This window comes from Piliocolobus tephrosceles, chromosome 12, assembly GCF_002776525.5.
Source record: "Piliocolobus tephrosceles isolate RC106 chromosome 12, ASM277652v3, whole genome shotgun sequence".
Taxonomy (NCBI): Eukaryota; Metazoa; Chordata; class Mammalia; order Primates; family Cercopithecidae; genus Piliocolobus; species Piliocolobus tephrosceles.
In genome coordinates, this window is record NC_045445.1 from 43,845,065 (window position 1) to 43,863,754 (window position 18,690).

General features: G+C 37.7%; 1 protein-coding gene across 2 annotated transcripts in view; it reads left to right on the plus strand.

The window, feature by feature from the left end:
• AMMECR1 (AMMECR nuclear protein 1) overlaps window positions 1-18,684 on the plus strand; it is a 132,948-nt gene extending 114,264 nt beyond the window's left edge. For both annotated transcript variants that reach the window (XM_023203065.2, XM_023203066.2), the window contains 3 exons: window positions 13,147-13,237; window positions 14,636-14,732; window positions 17,040-18,684. In XM_023203065.2, coding sequence (XP_023058833.1) covers window positions 13,147-13,237; window positions 14,636-14,732; window positions 17,040-17,154 — 303 coding nt within the window. In that variant the 3' untranslated portion in view covers window positions 17,155-18,684. The remainder of the gene's footprint in view (window positions 1-13,146; window positions 13,238-14,635; window positions 14,733-17,039) is intronic.
• The last annotated feature ends 6 nt before the right edge of the window (window positions 18,685-18,690 follow it).

Genomic DNA, 18,690 nt, shown 5'->3' on the forward strand with positions numbered 1-18,690 from the left:
AGAGAAGTCTACAAATATTATGGAAATATTTCCTAGTACTTTATTTTTAAACGGTCCCAAATCATGTTCCCTACTTATTAACATATATTATAGTCTGGGTGGTTCTTTTACTGTTTTAAGGCTGCTGTTTCCTCTTCCGCAGTCAGATTTACTTTTGCTTTCTGGATTGCAGAGTGTTGTGTATGTGGTAGTGGGAGTGGGAGTGATTATATGGGAAAGCCTGAGATCCAAGGGGGATGACCAAGCTACAAGAACACTTCTGCTCTTGCAGCTACTCAGTTGGAAGTACATTTCTGGCATGTGTGTTTCTGTGTGTGCGCATGTGTGTGTGTGTGTGTGTCACAAACATGAACATACTAGTATTATATAAATGTGTGTGCATGTGTTTGGGGAGAAGGAAAAAGGGGAGAATCCAACAGCTGTTACATAGGCATGGTTAAGCACCGAGTATACCATCATCATCGTTAGCCCAGTTAAAGCACTGTCTACAGCTAAAATTAACCTTGATATTATTGGGCTATTATGTCCATAAGATATATCAGCTTTCTGTTTGTTAGGAGACTGGGATGTAAAGCCCTTAAGAAGTAGTACTGTGTACTCTACTATGTACTATTTCAAGGCATATTTATCCTCTTTGGTCACCATCTGCCAGCCTGAATTTCCAGAAGATTCTATATTGTTCCTACTTGGTATTGTGTATTTAATATATTTTAGGGGGCTTAAATATTAATTTCTATTGAGTATTATTTCCCTGTTGAAGCAAAAAATACACTATTTTGTTTTTTTTTGGAGACAGAGTCTCGCTCTGTCGCCCAGATTGGAGTGCAGTGGCGTGATCTCGGCTTACCGCAAGCTCTGCCTCCCAGGTTCACACCATTCTCCTGCCTCAGCCTCCCGAGTAACTGGGACTACAGGTGCCCGCCACCACACTGGGCTAATTTTTGTAATTTTAGTAGAGACGTGTTTCACCATGTTAGCGAGGATGGTCTCGATCTCCTGACCACATGATCCGCCTGCCTCGGCCTCCCAAAGTGCTGGGATTACAGTTGTGAGCCACCACACCCGGCCCACTTTTTCTTATTTTCACTTTTAATGTACAAGTATTTGAAAGTGAATTAGTCACTGTTAGAATGGCTATGCTAAGAGGAAAAGCCCATCCTTTTCAGTTAGTTCATCATTGTTTCAGGTATTTGGCAGAAGAGAAATTTGTGTACAAAGAGTAAGGGTGGAAATTATATTTTAAGTACAAGAATGTGATCTGGTCTTAAAAAAATATGTACCTTACTCAGTGATTGAAAATGGAGTAACAGTATTGTGGGAATGATATTCTAAGGGTTATCCTTAATGATTCTGAAAACGCATTACTAAACACAGAATGCCAAAACAGAATTAAAGGCATTAAAAAATTATATGTTGACACAATTTCACTTCTAGGTGCATACCCAAAAGAATTGAAGCGTTGAAACAAAAACTTGTACATGAATGTTCGTAACAGCACTGTTCACAATAGCCAGAAGGTGGAAACATCCCAAATGTTTATCAGCAGATGAATGGATAAATAGAATATGTTATATTCATACAATTGAACATTACTCAGCCATAAAAAGAAGTGAAGTACATGCTACAACATGAATGAACCATGAACATATTATGCTAAGTGAAAGAAGTGAAACACAGAAAGCCACATTCTGTATGATTCCATTTATATGAGATATCCAGAATGAGCAAATCCATAGAGATAGAAAGTAGATTAATAGTTACTAGGGGATAGGGGGGAGGGGTAAATGGGAAGTGACTACTTAATGATACAGGGTTGCCATCTGGAGTGGTGAGAAAGTTCTGGAACTAGATGATGGTAGTGGTTGTACAACATTGTGAATGTATTTAATGCCACTGAATTGTACACTTTAAAATTGTTAAAATGGCAAATTTTATGTGTATTTTGCTACAATAAAAATGGAAAATAAACTTTATACATATAACTCTGTTCATAATAGTAATTTTAATTTATCAAAGAAAATTTTTTAAATTAAAAAAGTATAATGAGAGAAATGCAAGTCATTTAAAATTACACCAATCTGAGAATAACTACTGTTAACATTTTGGAATATTTCTTTCCATTATCTTTTTTATATTATACTAAGACTTTTTAAAAAATTTCCATTCTTTATCTGTCTTTGTATCAATAAATCTGCATATTTGGTTACATAACAGATCATATTGAATATACAATCACTATTTAAAAGATTGTGGAGAAGTCTTTGTTTATGGTTTATCTTTGTATGTAAGTTAATTATATTTTGAATTTCCTTTTTGAGAAGTCAGTCTATATTATGAAAGTATATGCTTCATGAGAATTTTCACACTAATAGGTACAACTTTTCTTCTAAGAATTAAATATCCTATTCACCATAAGTATGCGATTTTAACCTGAAATGTGAAGTCCTGTGTATGTTTATGCCACAGGGGAAAACAAGGAGATTATTACAGAATTTTAATACAGAATGTTAAAGTCGAAGATAGATAATGAGCATGTTTTATACAAACAGAAGCTTCTAACATAGCAGTTTTCTGGTGGAATTACAGTTTGAGAATTGACCCCCACTGGTTAAGTGTGTTACTGCAGTGGAATTCCTAATTAAAGGGATGAAAATGCCCAGATCAAAGCAGGAAAAGAGCAAAGTCTAGAAGTCCCAACCCATAGAGGTAGATATGTTCGCTACCAAGACAGACATCCCTGTGGTCATGAGGATGAGGAATGTGACCATGACCAGTGGTAACAGCCACCCAGTTTTCAGATGATCAGGAAACAAATGAATTGCTACGCATCTGGCTACCATCTTACTGTCTTTTTTACTCAAGGTTTTTAAGTCGGTCTGTTTGGGAACTTTCTTTTGATAACATGTCTCTAATTTTATAATGGGAGTTAGTAGGAAAGTAGGATTTACTTTAGACCTTGTTTTAGGAGCTAGAGTGCTTCTGTTTGACAGGGTGAGGGATGTTTGATAAATGGTTTTACAAATGGATGTAATTAATTTCAAGTCAATACTGAATTGACAGACTAATCAATAATACTTCCGTATGTTCTGTTTCCTCAGAATAATAATTATAACATTTAAAATAAGTGTTTATAGGTAGCCTCTGAAGGAATCTGGTTAGTCATTAAAAATAACAGCCATCCACAAAAGGCAGTAAGGACAAATTAGAGCAGTGGCCCCACCCTTCCAAGAATAACTGATCATTGCCCACATCATGATCTACTTACTGTCCTAGTAGGTATGAGAAGAATGAAGAGTGAATAATTTGGGGAAAAATTTCATTAACTGATAAATTGGAATGTCTACCTGCAAGGCTAAAATGGTTGTTAAATGAGGAAAATTGCTCCCCTAGATAAATCTGACATGATACGCCTTGTGTTTGAACACAGAAACTCATCACCATTGTTCTGTGTTCTTCAATTGACATCATTCTCTTAATTCTGAATGACAGGGTGATTGACAGAAATGGTGCTTTGTAAAGAAAGAAAAACTCCTGCAGCATGTTGGAGCCTGCCAAAGTGACATAGCCTGGAACTTGTAGAGTTAAACTGTTTGGGAGCCATGTTTCCTTTTTAAAAATCTCAAAGGATATAAAACCAGACATTACAATCGACTGGAGCATGACTTGAGGGGTGATTCTATGTGTGTCACCTCATAGCTGCTCATTTTCAGGATGATATAAATGAATAAACTTTTTGTTTGTAGAAGAATTCGTATAGCAAGTATGTTACCAGTGATTTTGTGGAAGCTAATGTAGCAATTTGCTGACAGAAGTCAAAATATTTTCTAAATTGTATCAAGCATCTTCTGTGCTTTAGAGACAAGATCACTTGAAGGCATGAAGTAAAAATATTCTCTGTATTCTAAAGTAACTCCTTAGATCAGATTTCAAAAGATTAATGACATTTTCACAAACCATTAGTCACTTTCTCCTATATCTAGCTCCCTGGATCACTGATATCTCACTTTGTCTATACAGCTGTCACCTGGGCAATACATTGTGGTCCTAAGATAGGCTGTTCCATTAGCACACAATAGGTACATGGAATCAACCCATGCTGGGTGGGGCTGGCCAGCACAGTTCTTGTATGATGCCAAAAATTTGTCCCTGGACTATAAAGCTATACGTCAGGCCCCTGATCTCACTCTGTCCCTAAAGTACCAAAGCATCTGTCATTGTACTTGAGCCTCGTTGGACTCCTGGTACTCAGAAAGCTGTGTTTCACTTTAAAAGCAGCCTCCAAAGCACACCTCTTGAGTGATCACAGCTCAATTCTGACGCGTTCAGTTGCAGTTAATAATAGGGTGCTTTTGTAACAACCTTCGTGAGAGTAAACAGATGAGATGAATAAATTGGCTACCATCATTATCTCCCACATATTTTAGAAGTTAATGTTCTTTTCACCCTTACCCTCACTCCCCCCCTTAAAGGTTTACATTTTTTAGCTCCTCTTAATGTGCCACCGAAAACAGAGTTCCCATTCATACACAGATGGTAAGCATGACTCATGAAGTCACCCAGCGAAATGACTTCTAGTTGTGTATGTTCTGTTTCCCCTCTTGGTTAGTTTTTCCTAGCTATGATATACATCATGTTTTTTCTCTCTTCTAACTTAAAAAATATGAGCTTCATATATCCAGGAAAATGCTTTTCACAGTATATATTTTCCCAGGGACGTTGAGATTTTTTTATAAGATGTCACTGTCATTAAGATTAGTCCTTTCTTGATGCTCTACTTTAAATGTTTTTGTTTTTTGAAAGTGCTGTGGAACATTGGGAAAGGAAGGCTTCAGGCTTCCCGGCCATCTAGAAAGAGTTTTCTGGGCATCAACAAGTCAATGTATAAGAAGCCTAGTGGGGAAGCAAGCTGTACAAAGTAAAGTAACTTCCTAGAAGGTGATTTAGGCCGGGCACGGTGGCTCAAGCCTGTAATCCCAGCACTTTGGGAGGCCGAGACGGGCGGATCACGAGGTCAGGAGATCGAGACCATCCTGGCTAACACGGTGAAACCCCGTCTCTACTAAAAAAAATACAAAAAACTAGCCGGGCAAGGTGGCAGGCGCCTGTAGTCCCAGCTACTCGGGAGGCTGAGGCAGGAGAATGGCGTAAACCCGGGAGGCGGAGCTTGCAGTGAGCTGAGATCCGGCCACTGCACTCCAGCCCGGGCCACAGAGCAAGACTCTGTCTCAAAAAAAAAAAAAGGTGATTTAATGTATACAAATTTCCATTAGCTGTTAGTTCCCTTAGCAAAATGGGCTGCTTGTTAGTCCCTTCTCAGGCCGCCTCAAGTTGTCTCCAGCTTTACTCGCAGCATGCTTATTGGTTGGAGGGAGTTAGCCTGCTCCTTCCCCCGTAATCCATAAACTCCCTGCCCCTTCCCTAGTACTTTTGTTATAACCTAATATTTCATGTATGGTTTGCGTGTGTGTATGTATGTGTGTGTGTGTGTATCCCCAGCATTTGATTAAAAGAATGCTGAATTTTGGGAATAAGGAGACCTGGGTTCTGTTCCTGACTGCCACTGCCCAGCTCTGTGACCTTTCTGGGCCTTAGTGTCTTCAGGAACCTGAAGAAGTTGGACTAAGTGATACCTAAGATCTCTTTGGACTCTGACAGAATGTGATTCTGTGACATATTCCTTTTTAAAAGATGGCTTCTGTTTCATTGTCCAGAAAGGATGAATCATCACTAGCCATTTAGAAGTCTTAAGAAGAGATCCCTAACTTTTAAAGTGGCCATTGCCAAGTTAAATGTAGGCAACAAAAGTGAGAAATAGTCCAGTTTCTAAGTTGTACCTTCTAGATTTCCTGTTCACAAAAAGAATTCCCTTTAGGAAGAAAAATGCTCTAAGCCATTAATGTCTCCATTTAATTACTGTATCATTCCTGTTTTAAGTCAACATTATATATTTAAGTCTAAATTAGGCAAATACATTAGGGAGCGATTATTCACTTTACGAATACGTATTTTGCTTTGTAGAAGAACTCACTATAGAATTTTATTGTTTTCCTCTTAAGATTAATTCATTTATGTAAACTCAACCCACATGTAACTTTTTAGGAACAAATGTCTTTTGTAGGCTAAGTTAAACTGTATTGAGTCAGACACTCAGTGTACAGTTCTAACGAATACAATTTTATTTTTCTTAATTTCTTATTAGGCAAACAGCATTATTTCCTATTAGGTATGTTTGCTTCTTCCCCCACCCACCCTGTCCCCACTAGCCTTTGGAAAGTAAACTAAGTCATATCTCTAGGTTTTGAGAAAATTTTATAACTTTAGTTTTCTTGTCTGTAAATTCACTCCCTTATTCCCTTTTTTAAGAAATGGAAGAAAAATATTTTTCTAACTTTGATAGAAAGCAGGCTTTTTATTTAAAGGTCACCTATGCTGCCTGAACGTTCCTTGGGAAGCTTTAGGATGTTAAGTTTTTATGGGATGCTCATTATAATTAATCATTACAGAGAATTGGGTTTTTTCCCCCTTAATTGCACTCTGAGCTGTCACTTGTTCTCTGCAAAATCTTAGAGTAAGAACAATTTCTTTCGTTGCAAAAGCTATATAAACATGTTTGGCTTCACAGTTTTTCAAAGCACCTCTTCATTAGCCATACTTTATTTAAAATTTTACTAAAATTTCATGGTGACTATTAGAGAGTTCAGGTGTTTTAGAACTGTGTGTCAGCTATTAAAATAAATGTTATTAGATTGTTGTTCAGTGGCTTTTGTGAAATAAATTGGCAGGCTTGTGTTCCTGATAGACAAGTAGTCTAAGTCTCCTACATAAATCAAAATTGGCCCTAATTGGTCCTTTGGTAAGCTCTGTAAAAGCCAAGAATTGGTTCATGGAGACTGAACTAATATCTAAGCCAAAGGTGACTAATTTGCAGGGATTTTAGAGAAGAGCAACACATATGTATTTTGGTCAAGGGGACCTTTTTCACAAAGTAACAACTGGGCAAAGAAGAAAAACTTCAGCTGAGACAGATGATGAAGCAGAGGTTTTACAGTAGAGTATGTTAAAAGGTTAGTCATGCTCAGATGATGACTTTGCAATCAAGTATCCTTTTTGATTTATGTTTCTGGTATTCTGCTTCTAAATGCATCTCAAAGGATATTTGAAAATAAAGACAGGTATAGGAACTGGTCACATAATGTATGAAAACAGCCTGAAATATAGTCTGTGGTGGTATCTCAGTTGGTTCAGGAGAAAAATATTTTTTACGTCACTAAGATAAGAGTTATCTCTAGGCAGATGGTATACTAGGATTACAGGCCATCTTTATTTCCTCCTTTATGCTTTCCTAAAAGGATGCTTTGTTTGTTTGCTTGTTTTTTAGAGACAGGGTCTTGCTCTGTTATCCAGGCTGGTCTCAGACTCCTGGCTTCAAGTGATCCTCCTGCCTCAGCCTCCCAAGTAACTGGGACTACAGGCTCGAGCCACTATGCCTGGCTCTAAAGGGAATTTTTTTGTAAGACATATGTACTACATTTATAAACAGAAAAAAAAATGAATGTTTACAGTTTCTAATGTTTACAAGAGTAAATAATACTGAGCAAAAACAAAAGCTGAATTGCAGCAACACTGTTGTAAAAATTTACAATTTGGCCAGATTATGAAGGGATCATGTTAGATAGATGTGTAACTTCAGAACTCCAGAACTGCTTTTCAAATTGGTGGGCTGGTTGAAGTAATGCAGAGTAACAACTGTGAAGATTTGATGGGCAGATCGAGATAATATGTCATCTAAATTTTTTTTTGGTAGTATCAGATTTGGGGAAAGTGGTTTATTAGGATCTGTACAAATCCTTATTGGCTTCTATGATTAAATTCTTAACTTTTCTAGCTCAAAGAATTATCCAACAGAATAAACTTGGAGTAGGCCTAAGTTTGAAGTATTTTTCTCTTTTATGTTGAATTTGCTTTCACTAGGAAAACGAATAGTTTCTGTTTTCAAAACGCTAAGCTGGAGCAGGGCAGAAGGAACTGTGGGGCAATAAGTTCAAGAGTGGACCATGCTGCACCATGGGTTTTGTGCTGTTAGGAGATGTAGCACGTAGTTTTTTTGCTCCTAGGAATGTAAGAAACACCAGACTGTGGGTCAGACCCATGGACTGTCCAATACAGTGTTTGTTTCTGTCCGTGGTACCCAGGGTTGTTTTGTGAGAGAGCATGCATTTCTTCTGCGATACCAGCCTCTAAAGGTTAGGGGATGTGCCAAACATCCTAAGCTCCTCTCATTAGGAACAGTGTCCTTTCATTCACTTCAATTGCACTGGCATATTGAGCATGGCAGGTCAGTCTTATGTGAATGGCCAGTAACTGGATGCTTTGTTAATTGCAAAGCATATTTTGCCAAATGATTTCATCCAAAAAGACATGTCAAACAACTTTCGATTCTTTGACCTCCTGATATTTCTTATGTTATTCAGATGAACTCACTGAAAATGAGTAGAGTAAGCCATGGCCATAATATTACAGGGAAACCCAGCATTTAGTTCTGAAAATGGGGAAGAATGGGACTGACCATGGTATTTGCTAAAACAGGATGCCACCCAAGGAAGTAGAGTGGTTCTGTTGGCCAGGATACAATCGGGAAGGTTTAGCTTTGAGGGTCAGGACTGTGGAGGTAATTGTGGACCCAAACTGTCAGAGGTTTACATGGAGGCTACTCAACTTAGCCAGAGCACATTTTATACTCATTTATGCTTTTAGCCAGATGGCTGTTTTTCATGTTTCGGCATATTCAGATTGCTGGCTTGCTGACAAGGCTCACAAGTAAAAGTGAGACCCTTTTGTAGCGCTGCTTGTGGATTACAAGGCTAACACTTGCCTTATTAGACAGACTAGGGTACATTAAGCTTTGACTGTGCAATTACAAGGAATATAATATGGGGGAGGGTACTTTTAAAAAATGCTCTTGTGTTGAGGGTCACTGCATTAGAGGATAATAGTTTTAAATGAAGCCACATTTCTAACATGGGACTAGATAACAAGGATAAATGAAATCTACAGACAGTCTCAAACCTTCATTTTAGCCATTATTTATAATCTCTTCTCCTACCAAACCTTTTACTATGTAGCAAAATTGATTAATTTGTGTGTACCTCTTCTTTCTGTGACCACATGCTGTCTGATAGAGGAGTGAAAAAAGAGAGAAATGAACAAGAGCCGAAAGAGGATGGGGCTGAGGCCAGGTGGAGCTGGGGATACATAATCCCTAAACTGGATAATCAACCCCAGAATAATCAAGATATATTTTAGGGTCTTAACATTAATCTTGATATTTAATCATTCTGAACAATGTTAAAAACAAAAGATTGTATAATAGCATTAATAAAAATCACTTGCTATGGAATGGTTCGGAATAAATATGGCTTTCTTTTTAGCATGAAATATGAATCCGTTGAACTGGTCTTAATGTTCTATCAGCACGCACAAATACAGCTCTGCTTAATTCCATATCCTCTTATCTATAAGTCCTATATTTAATTTACTACCATTGGAGTTGATTTATAGCTTTGCTTAGCAAAAGTACAGTCTTGATTAAAAGAATATTATCGCAATTGATGGACCTCGAAAGCATTTTTTTCATAGACCATCTAGTAATTTTGAAAATGACCTGCAGACCCATAAGGCTAGATTTTCAAGTTTCCAGTTTTTACTGAAACTGGCTGGACTTCAAACAGTGGCAGGATTAGTTAGGGGTATGTTTAGTGACATAGTATTCCCACATGCTGCCCCCTTATCCATACTTAGAAAGTTACTGTGGTAGAGTTTTAAAGATCTGCTTCGGGGAATCCCAGTTCCCTGGTTCGCTGATCATTTATCTAGTTTCTAATTGCAACTATAGCCTTTGTCTCTTGGGATGTTGCTGGGCCAAAGGATTCTCCAATATGTATAAGGGAGGATTCAATTATTATGTATGAGGGTTACACTTTGGAGTTGTAGCTGTGACAGATGCCTCCCTGAAACAATATGGAATTAGTTTTGATGCTCATTTCATTGCAAAGCCAGTAATTTCCACCATTTGGCCAGAATTGGCCATTCTCCACAGTAGGCCATATTCTCCTTCTCCTGTTTTGATTGTGCAGTATGACTCCTTAGTGGCTTGTGGTTCTAGGAGTAAAGAAAATGCTGTTGCTCAAAGAGGTGACAGAAAGAAAGCTACTATGCTTTGATTTTGTTACCATTCTCCTAATTCTGCTAGCTGAAAAAAATTAGTCACTCTGGTTTGAGCTTTGTAGCTTTGTGGAGAGTATTTATGACCTATGAAAAAAGTTCATAAAAAGAATTCACTTTAAAACCACTATACTTACAGTTCAATTTACAGGGGTTTTCAATTGTTCAGAGTCATAGGAACCCAGAAAACAATTAAAAGTTGTAAATGTGGTACTAAATCAAAATTGGAGAATTTGGGTTTTTTTTCTTATCAAATTTGATGTTAAGACCTTCTCAAAATGCAGAGTAATAAAGCAGTCTTATTCGTGAGTAATTTTTGTTTTGGTCAATATATCTTTTATATCCATACACACACAGCTTTATTGAGATACCATTCACATACCATACAATTAGTCTTAACTTCTTTTTTTTTTTTTTTTTTTTTTTTTTTTTGAGACGGAGTCTCGCTCTGTCACCCAGGCTGGAGTGCAGTGGCCGATCTCCACTCACTGCAAGCTCCACCTCCCGGGTTCACGCCATTCTCCTGCCTCAGCCTCCCGTGTAGCTGGGACTACAGGCGCCCGCCACCACGCCCGGCTAATTTTTTTTGTATTTTAGTAGAGACGGGGTTTCACCGTGTTAGCCAGGGTGGTCTCAATCTCCTGACCTCGTGATCTGCCCGTCTCGGCCTCCCAAAGTGCTGGGATTACAGGCGTGAACCACCGCGCCCGGCCTCTTCTTTTAATTGTTAAATTACTAGACATTAAAAATCTGACATTTTTGTTCAAGAACACAGGATGTACTCCTATAAAGAAAGGACTTAAGTGTCTAAATTACCCCCATTTACCTAAATCACTTTTAGCAATCTTAATATGTAGCCACAGTGTGTCAGAACTAGAATGCTTATTAGAAGTTATCTAGTTCAATTAGAATAAAAATTACCTGGGGAGCTGTTCTTTTTCCAAAATATATTTGTTGAAGCATGAAACCTCCTGAAATTCTGATAAACTTTGCAGACCTGCTCCCCACCCCTTGCCAGTTAAATATCATTAATTTTGTCTGACACTCTCATCTCACCGAGAGGGAGACATTCTTCCTATCACAATTTTGACTAGACACCTTAATAAACACCAAAATTATTTTCAATTTTAACATGACAGATTTTTGATAAATAGAGTTGAAGATTCAAAATTCACTTCAGTGGATAATGGAGTATAAATTACTTATGCTGTATATTTTTTAAAAAACAAATTATGAGGAATCTGATATTGTCAAAGGAAAAAAATTCAAAGCTACTGATCAGGAAGTCAGTATACAGAAAATGTTGCAGATTTGTCATTGTCTCATCAGGCACTGGAGAGATTAGTAGATGTCCTTTATCCTGGAAATGCCTGATAGCTAAGCGCTCATATTTCTTCTCAGCTATATGTAGTTATTTCCCACATGGTATGGGAGGCAAGTATTGTGTTAGTTTTTAAACAGCTACCCTGGTCTCATTTTTAGTAGAAAGAGATTCATAAAAATACTGATATTAAATAGATAGAAGAAATAGCCAGAGATGTGCTTTAATAAAAATAAAAAATAAAAAAAACATGAATTCTTCAGAAGATCTGACAGGCTCTAATGGATAGATGGGTGAAGACCTGGGGAAAGAATGAAATAAAATAAAAAATCCTAGAGGACTTTTTATTCCTGAAAAAATTAGAAAACTTGAGGCTGAGGGCAGAAGAAGCAAATAAGTTTTCATTGACCCCTTTTCCTCCTCTAGACCTTACATCCATACACATGGAAAGTATAGAGGTCTATGACTTTACTCACCTGCTCTGAAAAGAAGCCTCCATCTTGGGTAATAATGTTTACCTGGTCTTACATCTGCATTCCAGTACCTTGCACAACCTGACCCTCCACCTGGGAAACATTGATCTGAGGCAACCACAGATCCAAGAGAACAGAATGGGGTCATTATGCTTTTGAAATTTTGTTTTTATTATCAGTGTTTACAAAGAAGTTAAAAACTTTTAATTTTGATCTTTAGCCCTGTATACTATTCTATGTGAGATATGAGGGGAAAGGACAGATTCCTTTCGATCATATGCTAATCAAAGGAAAAGTACATTATTTAAAAAAACATTAGCAAGCAATTGCTCACAGTTACTTAGAAGACTACCTTTTTAAGGGCATCACCACAAACTCGTTTTACATAAAAAAGTTACATTGGTCTCTGAGCTAGTATATAAAGAGACTGTGCAATAATGCACTACAGTGAAGTGATTTGAAATCTTTATTCTTAAATTTAGTAGAGCTGTGTGAAGACAATGGTGTAGATGGACAGTGAAGGTCTGCTACTACTCTAAGTCATAATGCATTTTTAAAGAAATGCTATCTACACTGGGTGATGATGTAGGATCTGATTGTTTTCATTACTATATTTCAATCTTACCTGACTGTGTTTGCTTGCCTACATATAATTTAAGGTTTTAAAGGGAGTAGATAGTTTGGGAGGGGATCAGCACCAAAAGTTTTGGAACTTAATCAGAAGTGGTGAGTGTACCTGCAAAACAGGATGGTTGTTTGCTATCTCTTTGAAGCCAGTCACCTTTGTCTCTAGTTCCTTATTGGCATGAGCTACAATTTGGGAGTGGGGGCAGGATTTTTGCCATCAACCATCTTATTCTACACACAGCTTCAGAATAGTTGTTCCAGTTTTCCAAACACAATATCATAGCCTAGTGCATGTTGGGCACATGCAAATCAACATTTTCCCTCTCCATGGCCATCATAATGGCCTTCAAATCCAAAGTCAAAGCTTTGGAAAGAGAAAACTGATACGTTCTTCTAAAAACAAGGGGAAAGGAAGAACTGCATTCTCTTAAAAGTTAAGTTATAACCTTTTCTTTCTGATTCTATGAAGAAGACTGTACTAATAAAACTGCCAATTTCTTTCAGGTGGGTGTACATGGCATTAGAATAGAATTCATCAATGAAAAAGGATCAAAACGCACCGCCACCTACCTACCGGAGGTTGCAAAGGAGCAAGGTCATTGTTGTACTTTATTTCATGTGATCTGGTAAAGAATTTAAACAAATATACAAATTGAAATGCGATAGCTGACCTTGCAGTTATGTCTGATAATTGAACAGTGTCAAATTATAAGAAGTGACTCTCCCATCACTGCCACTGCAATGTCTGTATCAAGTCGGTGAAGTACTCACAGAAGTTGAATCCCTGCATTGAAGTTTGATGGCATAAACCCATAAGTGTATATTTTTTAAAAAGCAGAATTAATATTAGTTGGGTTTCATTTTAGGCAACAATTTGCTACAGATTTGAAGTGCCTTTTTCCCATATTCCATTGTGGCATAAACAAGCCTTTTGTTTGACAATCAGCCACATAGTTCTTTGTCATTTTAAGTATCAAATGTTTCATTCTTAGGTGGTTGCCATTACTCATCCTGCTAATATTAAAATTGTAGGTTTCCCATTAAGATCGGAGCATTGAGAAAACATGAAGTATTAGTGTTTTATATGCTTGGTCTATACTTCCTAATCAGAATTTTCCTATTTCACACATAGAGCATATGTGTGTATGAACTAACATTGTAACACAGAGTAACTTTTCACTCTGTAGTATTTTATCCTTTCTTAGCAACTACTAAATTCTGGTTTTGTGTTGGTTGAAATGAATCTTTTATCTTGGGGAGCTTTTCTTCTCATCAGAAAGCATTTGTAATTTGGTTTCCCCATGTTTGTCTTATAAATGGGAGATACATAATAGCAAAATTTAATGCCATTAAATCCCCAGATCAGAAAGTCTTCAAGGCAGTTGCTTGAAGATTTATTTGGGTTGCTTTAGAAAATGTCTTAATCTCCTAGTATCATTAACTTTGTAAAGCATACATAAAAGATAGAGGGCCTCAGATACTAGTATACCATCCATGTCAGAACTAATAAAAATACCCTTGAATACTGCACACAAACTTGAATGGTTACAGAATTATAGAAGATACCATAAGAAACAACAATTACTGTGAGGTGGTGTGGGAGTCCTAAATATTGAGTTGGCAAAATGGCATATAGGCTTTCACTCCCTTTTAAAGATGTCGCTGTTAGAGGAAAGTACAGCAGATATAGTTTGTTACAGTCACGACTGAACAATTTCTGTCAGCCCCTTAGACCCCTTGACTTCAAATGTGAAGATAAAGGAGCCAATGTTGTTTGACACTGTGGATAGCTAGAATTTAAGGAGTGTGGTTGATGGCCCTGCTTTTGTAAAGGACAAAATCGTAGCTTTTCTGTGTGATTGTTTCTAGGACCAAAAGATTTGATGGCATTTGGTGACAGTGATAGCTGACCTCTACAAAGTCATTTTGTATTTAATTAAAGGTACTTGTTACATGTGCTTGACTGATATTTTATCTGGTCAACTCTCTACAGGATGGGACCATATTCAGACCATAGACTCCTTATTGAGGAAAGGAGGATACAAAGCTCCAATTACTAATGAATTCAGGAAAACCATAAAACTGACCAGGTACAGAAGACATTTTCTAGCACAAGGCTAACCTGTACATTTTGATGTGTATGCCTATAACGCTTTGATTTCTTTGGTATCTCTAACTACACTTCTCTTTTCTGAAACAGAGTGGAAATGAATGGCAGGGTCATACTGAGGGTGGATACAATGGAACTCTGCTTGGTAGTAAAGCCTGTGTGATGTATGAGCCTATCTTTCCCATCTTTAGCTCTGTGTGATTACTCTGGCTTTTGTACGAGCAAGCCCTTGGAGACTGTAGACTACTTTACTGGAGAAAGTACTTGAATTAGCAATTGGCTAGCTTTTGACATTACTTCGCAGAACCCCAGGATTCTGATAAACAGTCTTCAAATTCAAATTTAACCTCAGAATTTTGGCAGTGATAGAAGTCTACCAAGAAAACTTGTTAGCTTGCTGAAAAACACAATTGAGCTAAACTCAAATGCTAAATAAATTTCAGCATGAAAAAATACGGATGCTTATTTAAAAAGGAAAAAAAACATACACTTTAGGAAAATGGGCTGCTAGTTCCATTTATTTCAATTCCATAAACGCCTATAGTCTAAACGCCTATAGTCTAAAAATGGCCTATTCTCAGCTCTGAGGAGTTAGAAATTCAGAAATACCTCCATTCCTGCTCTCCCTGAGTTCACAGTGGAGGCGAATAGAGGGGGCATGGACAAAAGTATTAATCTAAGGCAGAATATGATGGATAATACAAGATCCATTCCCATGAAATAGGGAAAGAAGAATTCTAAGAGGGTGGGAGGGGGATAACAGTTTCAAAGAGGTCCATTGGGGGCTGGGTTTGAAGAATGGGTGGAATATTTGACAGGTAGAGAGTGCGGGAGGAAAGGGATTCCCTTAAGGAAGACCTTGTGAGTCAAGGGTGGTGAAGTACAAAGCAAGTTCTGAGAATGCGAAATAGTCTGATTGGGCTGATCTTTCAGTGTAATAGAGAAGCTGATCACTAGAGGAAAATGTGGCCAGATGGTAGGTTGGGCAGACCATTGAGGGTCCTGAGTTCCAGAGTAACTAGTTTGGACGTGGTTCTATAGGCAGTTGGTAGCTATTGAAGGATTTTAATCAGATGGGCTTGGGGAGGTATAAGAATGGAATTGGAAACAGGAAAATGAGCCAGGAAGCATTGGTATTATCTAAGAATCCCTGGCAGCAGTCCAAAAGAGGTGCAACAGGGGCCTTAACTAGAGCTGTGGCAGTGAGATGGGAAGAAAGGTGGGGATCGATATGAAAATAATGTGGAAGAAATGAAAGGACTGGGTCATCATTTAGAAATAAAGAAGGAAGTCAAGGCATTAATCTAGATAAAAGGGACCAAGGTAATCCCTTTAATCAAAGTAGGGACCACAAGAGGAGCATGTTAAGTTTATGCATTGACTTTGGATTTGAGGTGCTTCTTAGGATATCTATATAGAAATATCTAGTAGGTCAATGAAAATGTATGAGCTCATGGCTAGATATGATTGAAATTGTAAGGCTAGGGTTCACTGTGGGGAGACAGTATAGAGTCAAAATAACCAAATACAGAAACATAACAAAATTCTGCAAGGCAGGGATAGGAGCATTCAGAGATAAGGAGCAATCTGAGAGGCAGGGGAGAACCAGGGGCATGTGGAGGTATAGAATCCTTAGCACCAGAGAGCTTAAGGGTGTGATGAGCAAATGGAAAGGTCAAGCTGAGTCAGGGGAAGCCTTCTGACAGCTATTTCCATGGAAGGGTGGCAGCAGAAGCCAAAGAGCACTGAGCTGAGTAGTAGTGTGAGATGGGGATTGAAGGCAGAAAATATACACAACTATTTGAGAAATGTGGCAATGAAAAGAAAGCCCGACATGGGGAAAAGTGAGAGTTCAGGATACCAGAATTAAGAAAAGTTGTTTTTGTTGTTGTTACTTAATGGTAAGACCTAAGTAGATGTATGGACAGAGAAAAGAACAGTAAAAGAGGGAGAGGTGGAAGATTTCTGAAGAAAAATAATCAACTGAATTGAATGACATGCATATTCCTGTTAGAAAACTGGGGCTGAGGGGGCAATAAAAATTCTAAAAGAACAATTTAAACAAGGAGTAGTAGAGTGCAAAGAGCACTGGACTCAGACTTTTGATTTCCAGGTTCTGATCTTAGCTTTGTTACTTACTATCTCTGTGACCTTGGGCAGTCACTGCTTCTCTCTGGGACCCCATTTCCTGATCTATAAAATTATCTCTAAGGTCCTTCCTAGCACGGACAATGGCATGTCACCTATTTCTCGATGTTAACTTTTCTCTTCCCTGACTTTCTTTCAGGTATCGTAGTGAAAAGATGACCCTGAGCTATGCTGAATACCTTGCTCATCGTCAGCATCATCATTTCCAAAATGGCATTGGGCATCCCCTTCCGCCATACAACCATTATTCCTGACACTGAGCCGCACAACCAGTCACTGGGCCTCTCTGCAGACCTCTTCCCAGGAGACCCTACACCTTCTTGGTCTAGCTATCTCTTTTACTGTACCATTTTATGATGATAGTTTCCGTTGCCATGGTGAAGCTTCGACATCGTCAATTAAGATCATCATGGTAACGGGTAGAAAAATGGCATTTGTTAAGATCCCGTTTTATTATTTTAGATCATTGATTTTTTTTTTGCAGCATATGTAATTTTGGGTTTTTTTCCTTCCAATATTATGTAGAATTTTGCTTTGCTATCTCAGTCAGGTTTCTGTTTTTCTGTCCTCTTTGCCTTTCTTCCTGTTTTGCTTCCTGTTTTCCTTCTTCCTTCCCATTTTCCTTCTTCCTTCCCTCCCTCCCTTCCTTTGACTGTGGATGGAAGAAAGTGTGCAGTTTTTAGGGATTTTACTTAGGCTTGTCTTTAGTCTTCCTCAGTAAGATAGTTGTTTTTTGATACCTGAGTTTGGGATTCATTCATATCAAATTCAGTTATTTGTATATTACTCTTGATTTTTGTCTGAAATTCACTTTGCTATGACAGCTTAGTAGTTGGGTCTTCACTCCTTAAGTATATGTTTTTCCCATGGTGAAAATGTATGAACTTTAGTTCTAGTAGTGAGCATTCAAAGGTCCATGATAGGGCTTGTCACAGAGAGAGAAATCATTTATCCCTAGTGTGCTGGTTATCATAGAAGAGACTGCCTCACCACTTTATAGAGCCAATTTGCAAACTAAAACACTGTTTTGAGAAGGTACAAACTACCTTTCAAAAAGGCTACAGGAAACATTTTTATGAGCAGCAAATATTAGGAAGAGAGCAGATACAGAATTTAGTGCCTTTGAGAAGAATATAATTAAGTGGAATTAAGAGGGGTTAGAAAAAAGGCAATTTAGAAAAATATTCTTGTAAAATTTTATTGTTTCTATATGTGAAACAGAAGATTAGACAAACTCCTTACTCTTAAGTATTTTTTTAAGCTGAAAAAAATTATTTTGAGCAAATAACCAAAAAGAGACATTTGTCTATTTTATATTAATTTAAATTTGTTAGCTCTAAGTTTCAGTAAGTCATGATTGGCTAGAGTCCATTTTAGCTACCATCTAAAGATATGGTAAAGATAATTTAGTGAAACAAAAGTTCATATTTGTCATGATTTCAGATATGTTTGTCATGGGGACAATACTAGAGTTTTAGAGATACTATAAAATAGCTTGAATCTCTTTCTGCACTACATACTTTTGATAGAAACACATTTACTACATTGATGTTATGTCACACCTGTGAAAATGGAGTTGGCATTCAGATGTGCTATAGTAAGAGCCCAGCTCATCTGCAAGGACAGTCTTCCCATGATGCATACAAAGATAACTTACTGATGTCGATAGGAGGTCCATACATATATCCCCAGGAAAAATGACAGATTATTCTGGAGGAAGATGACCTTCATTTTGTGGTATATGTGTGTGTGTGTGTGTGTGTGTGTGTGTGTGTGTGTGTGTGTGTGTG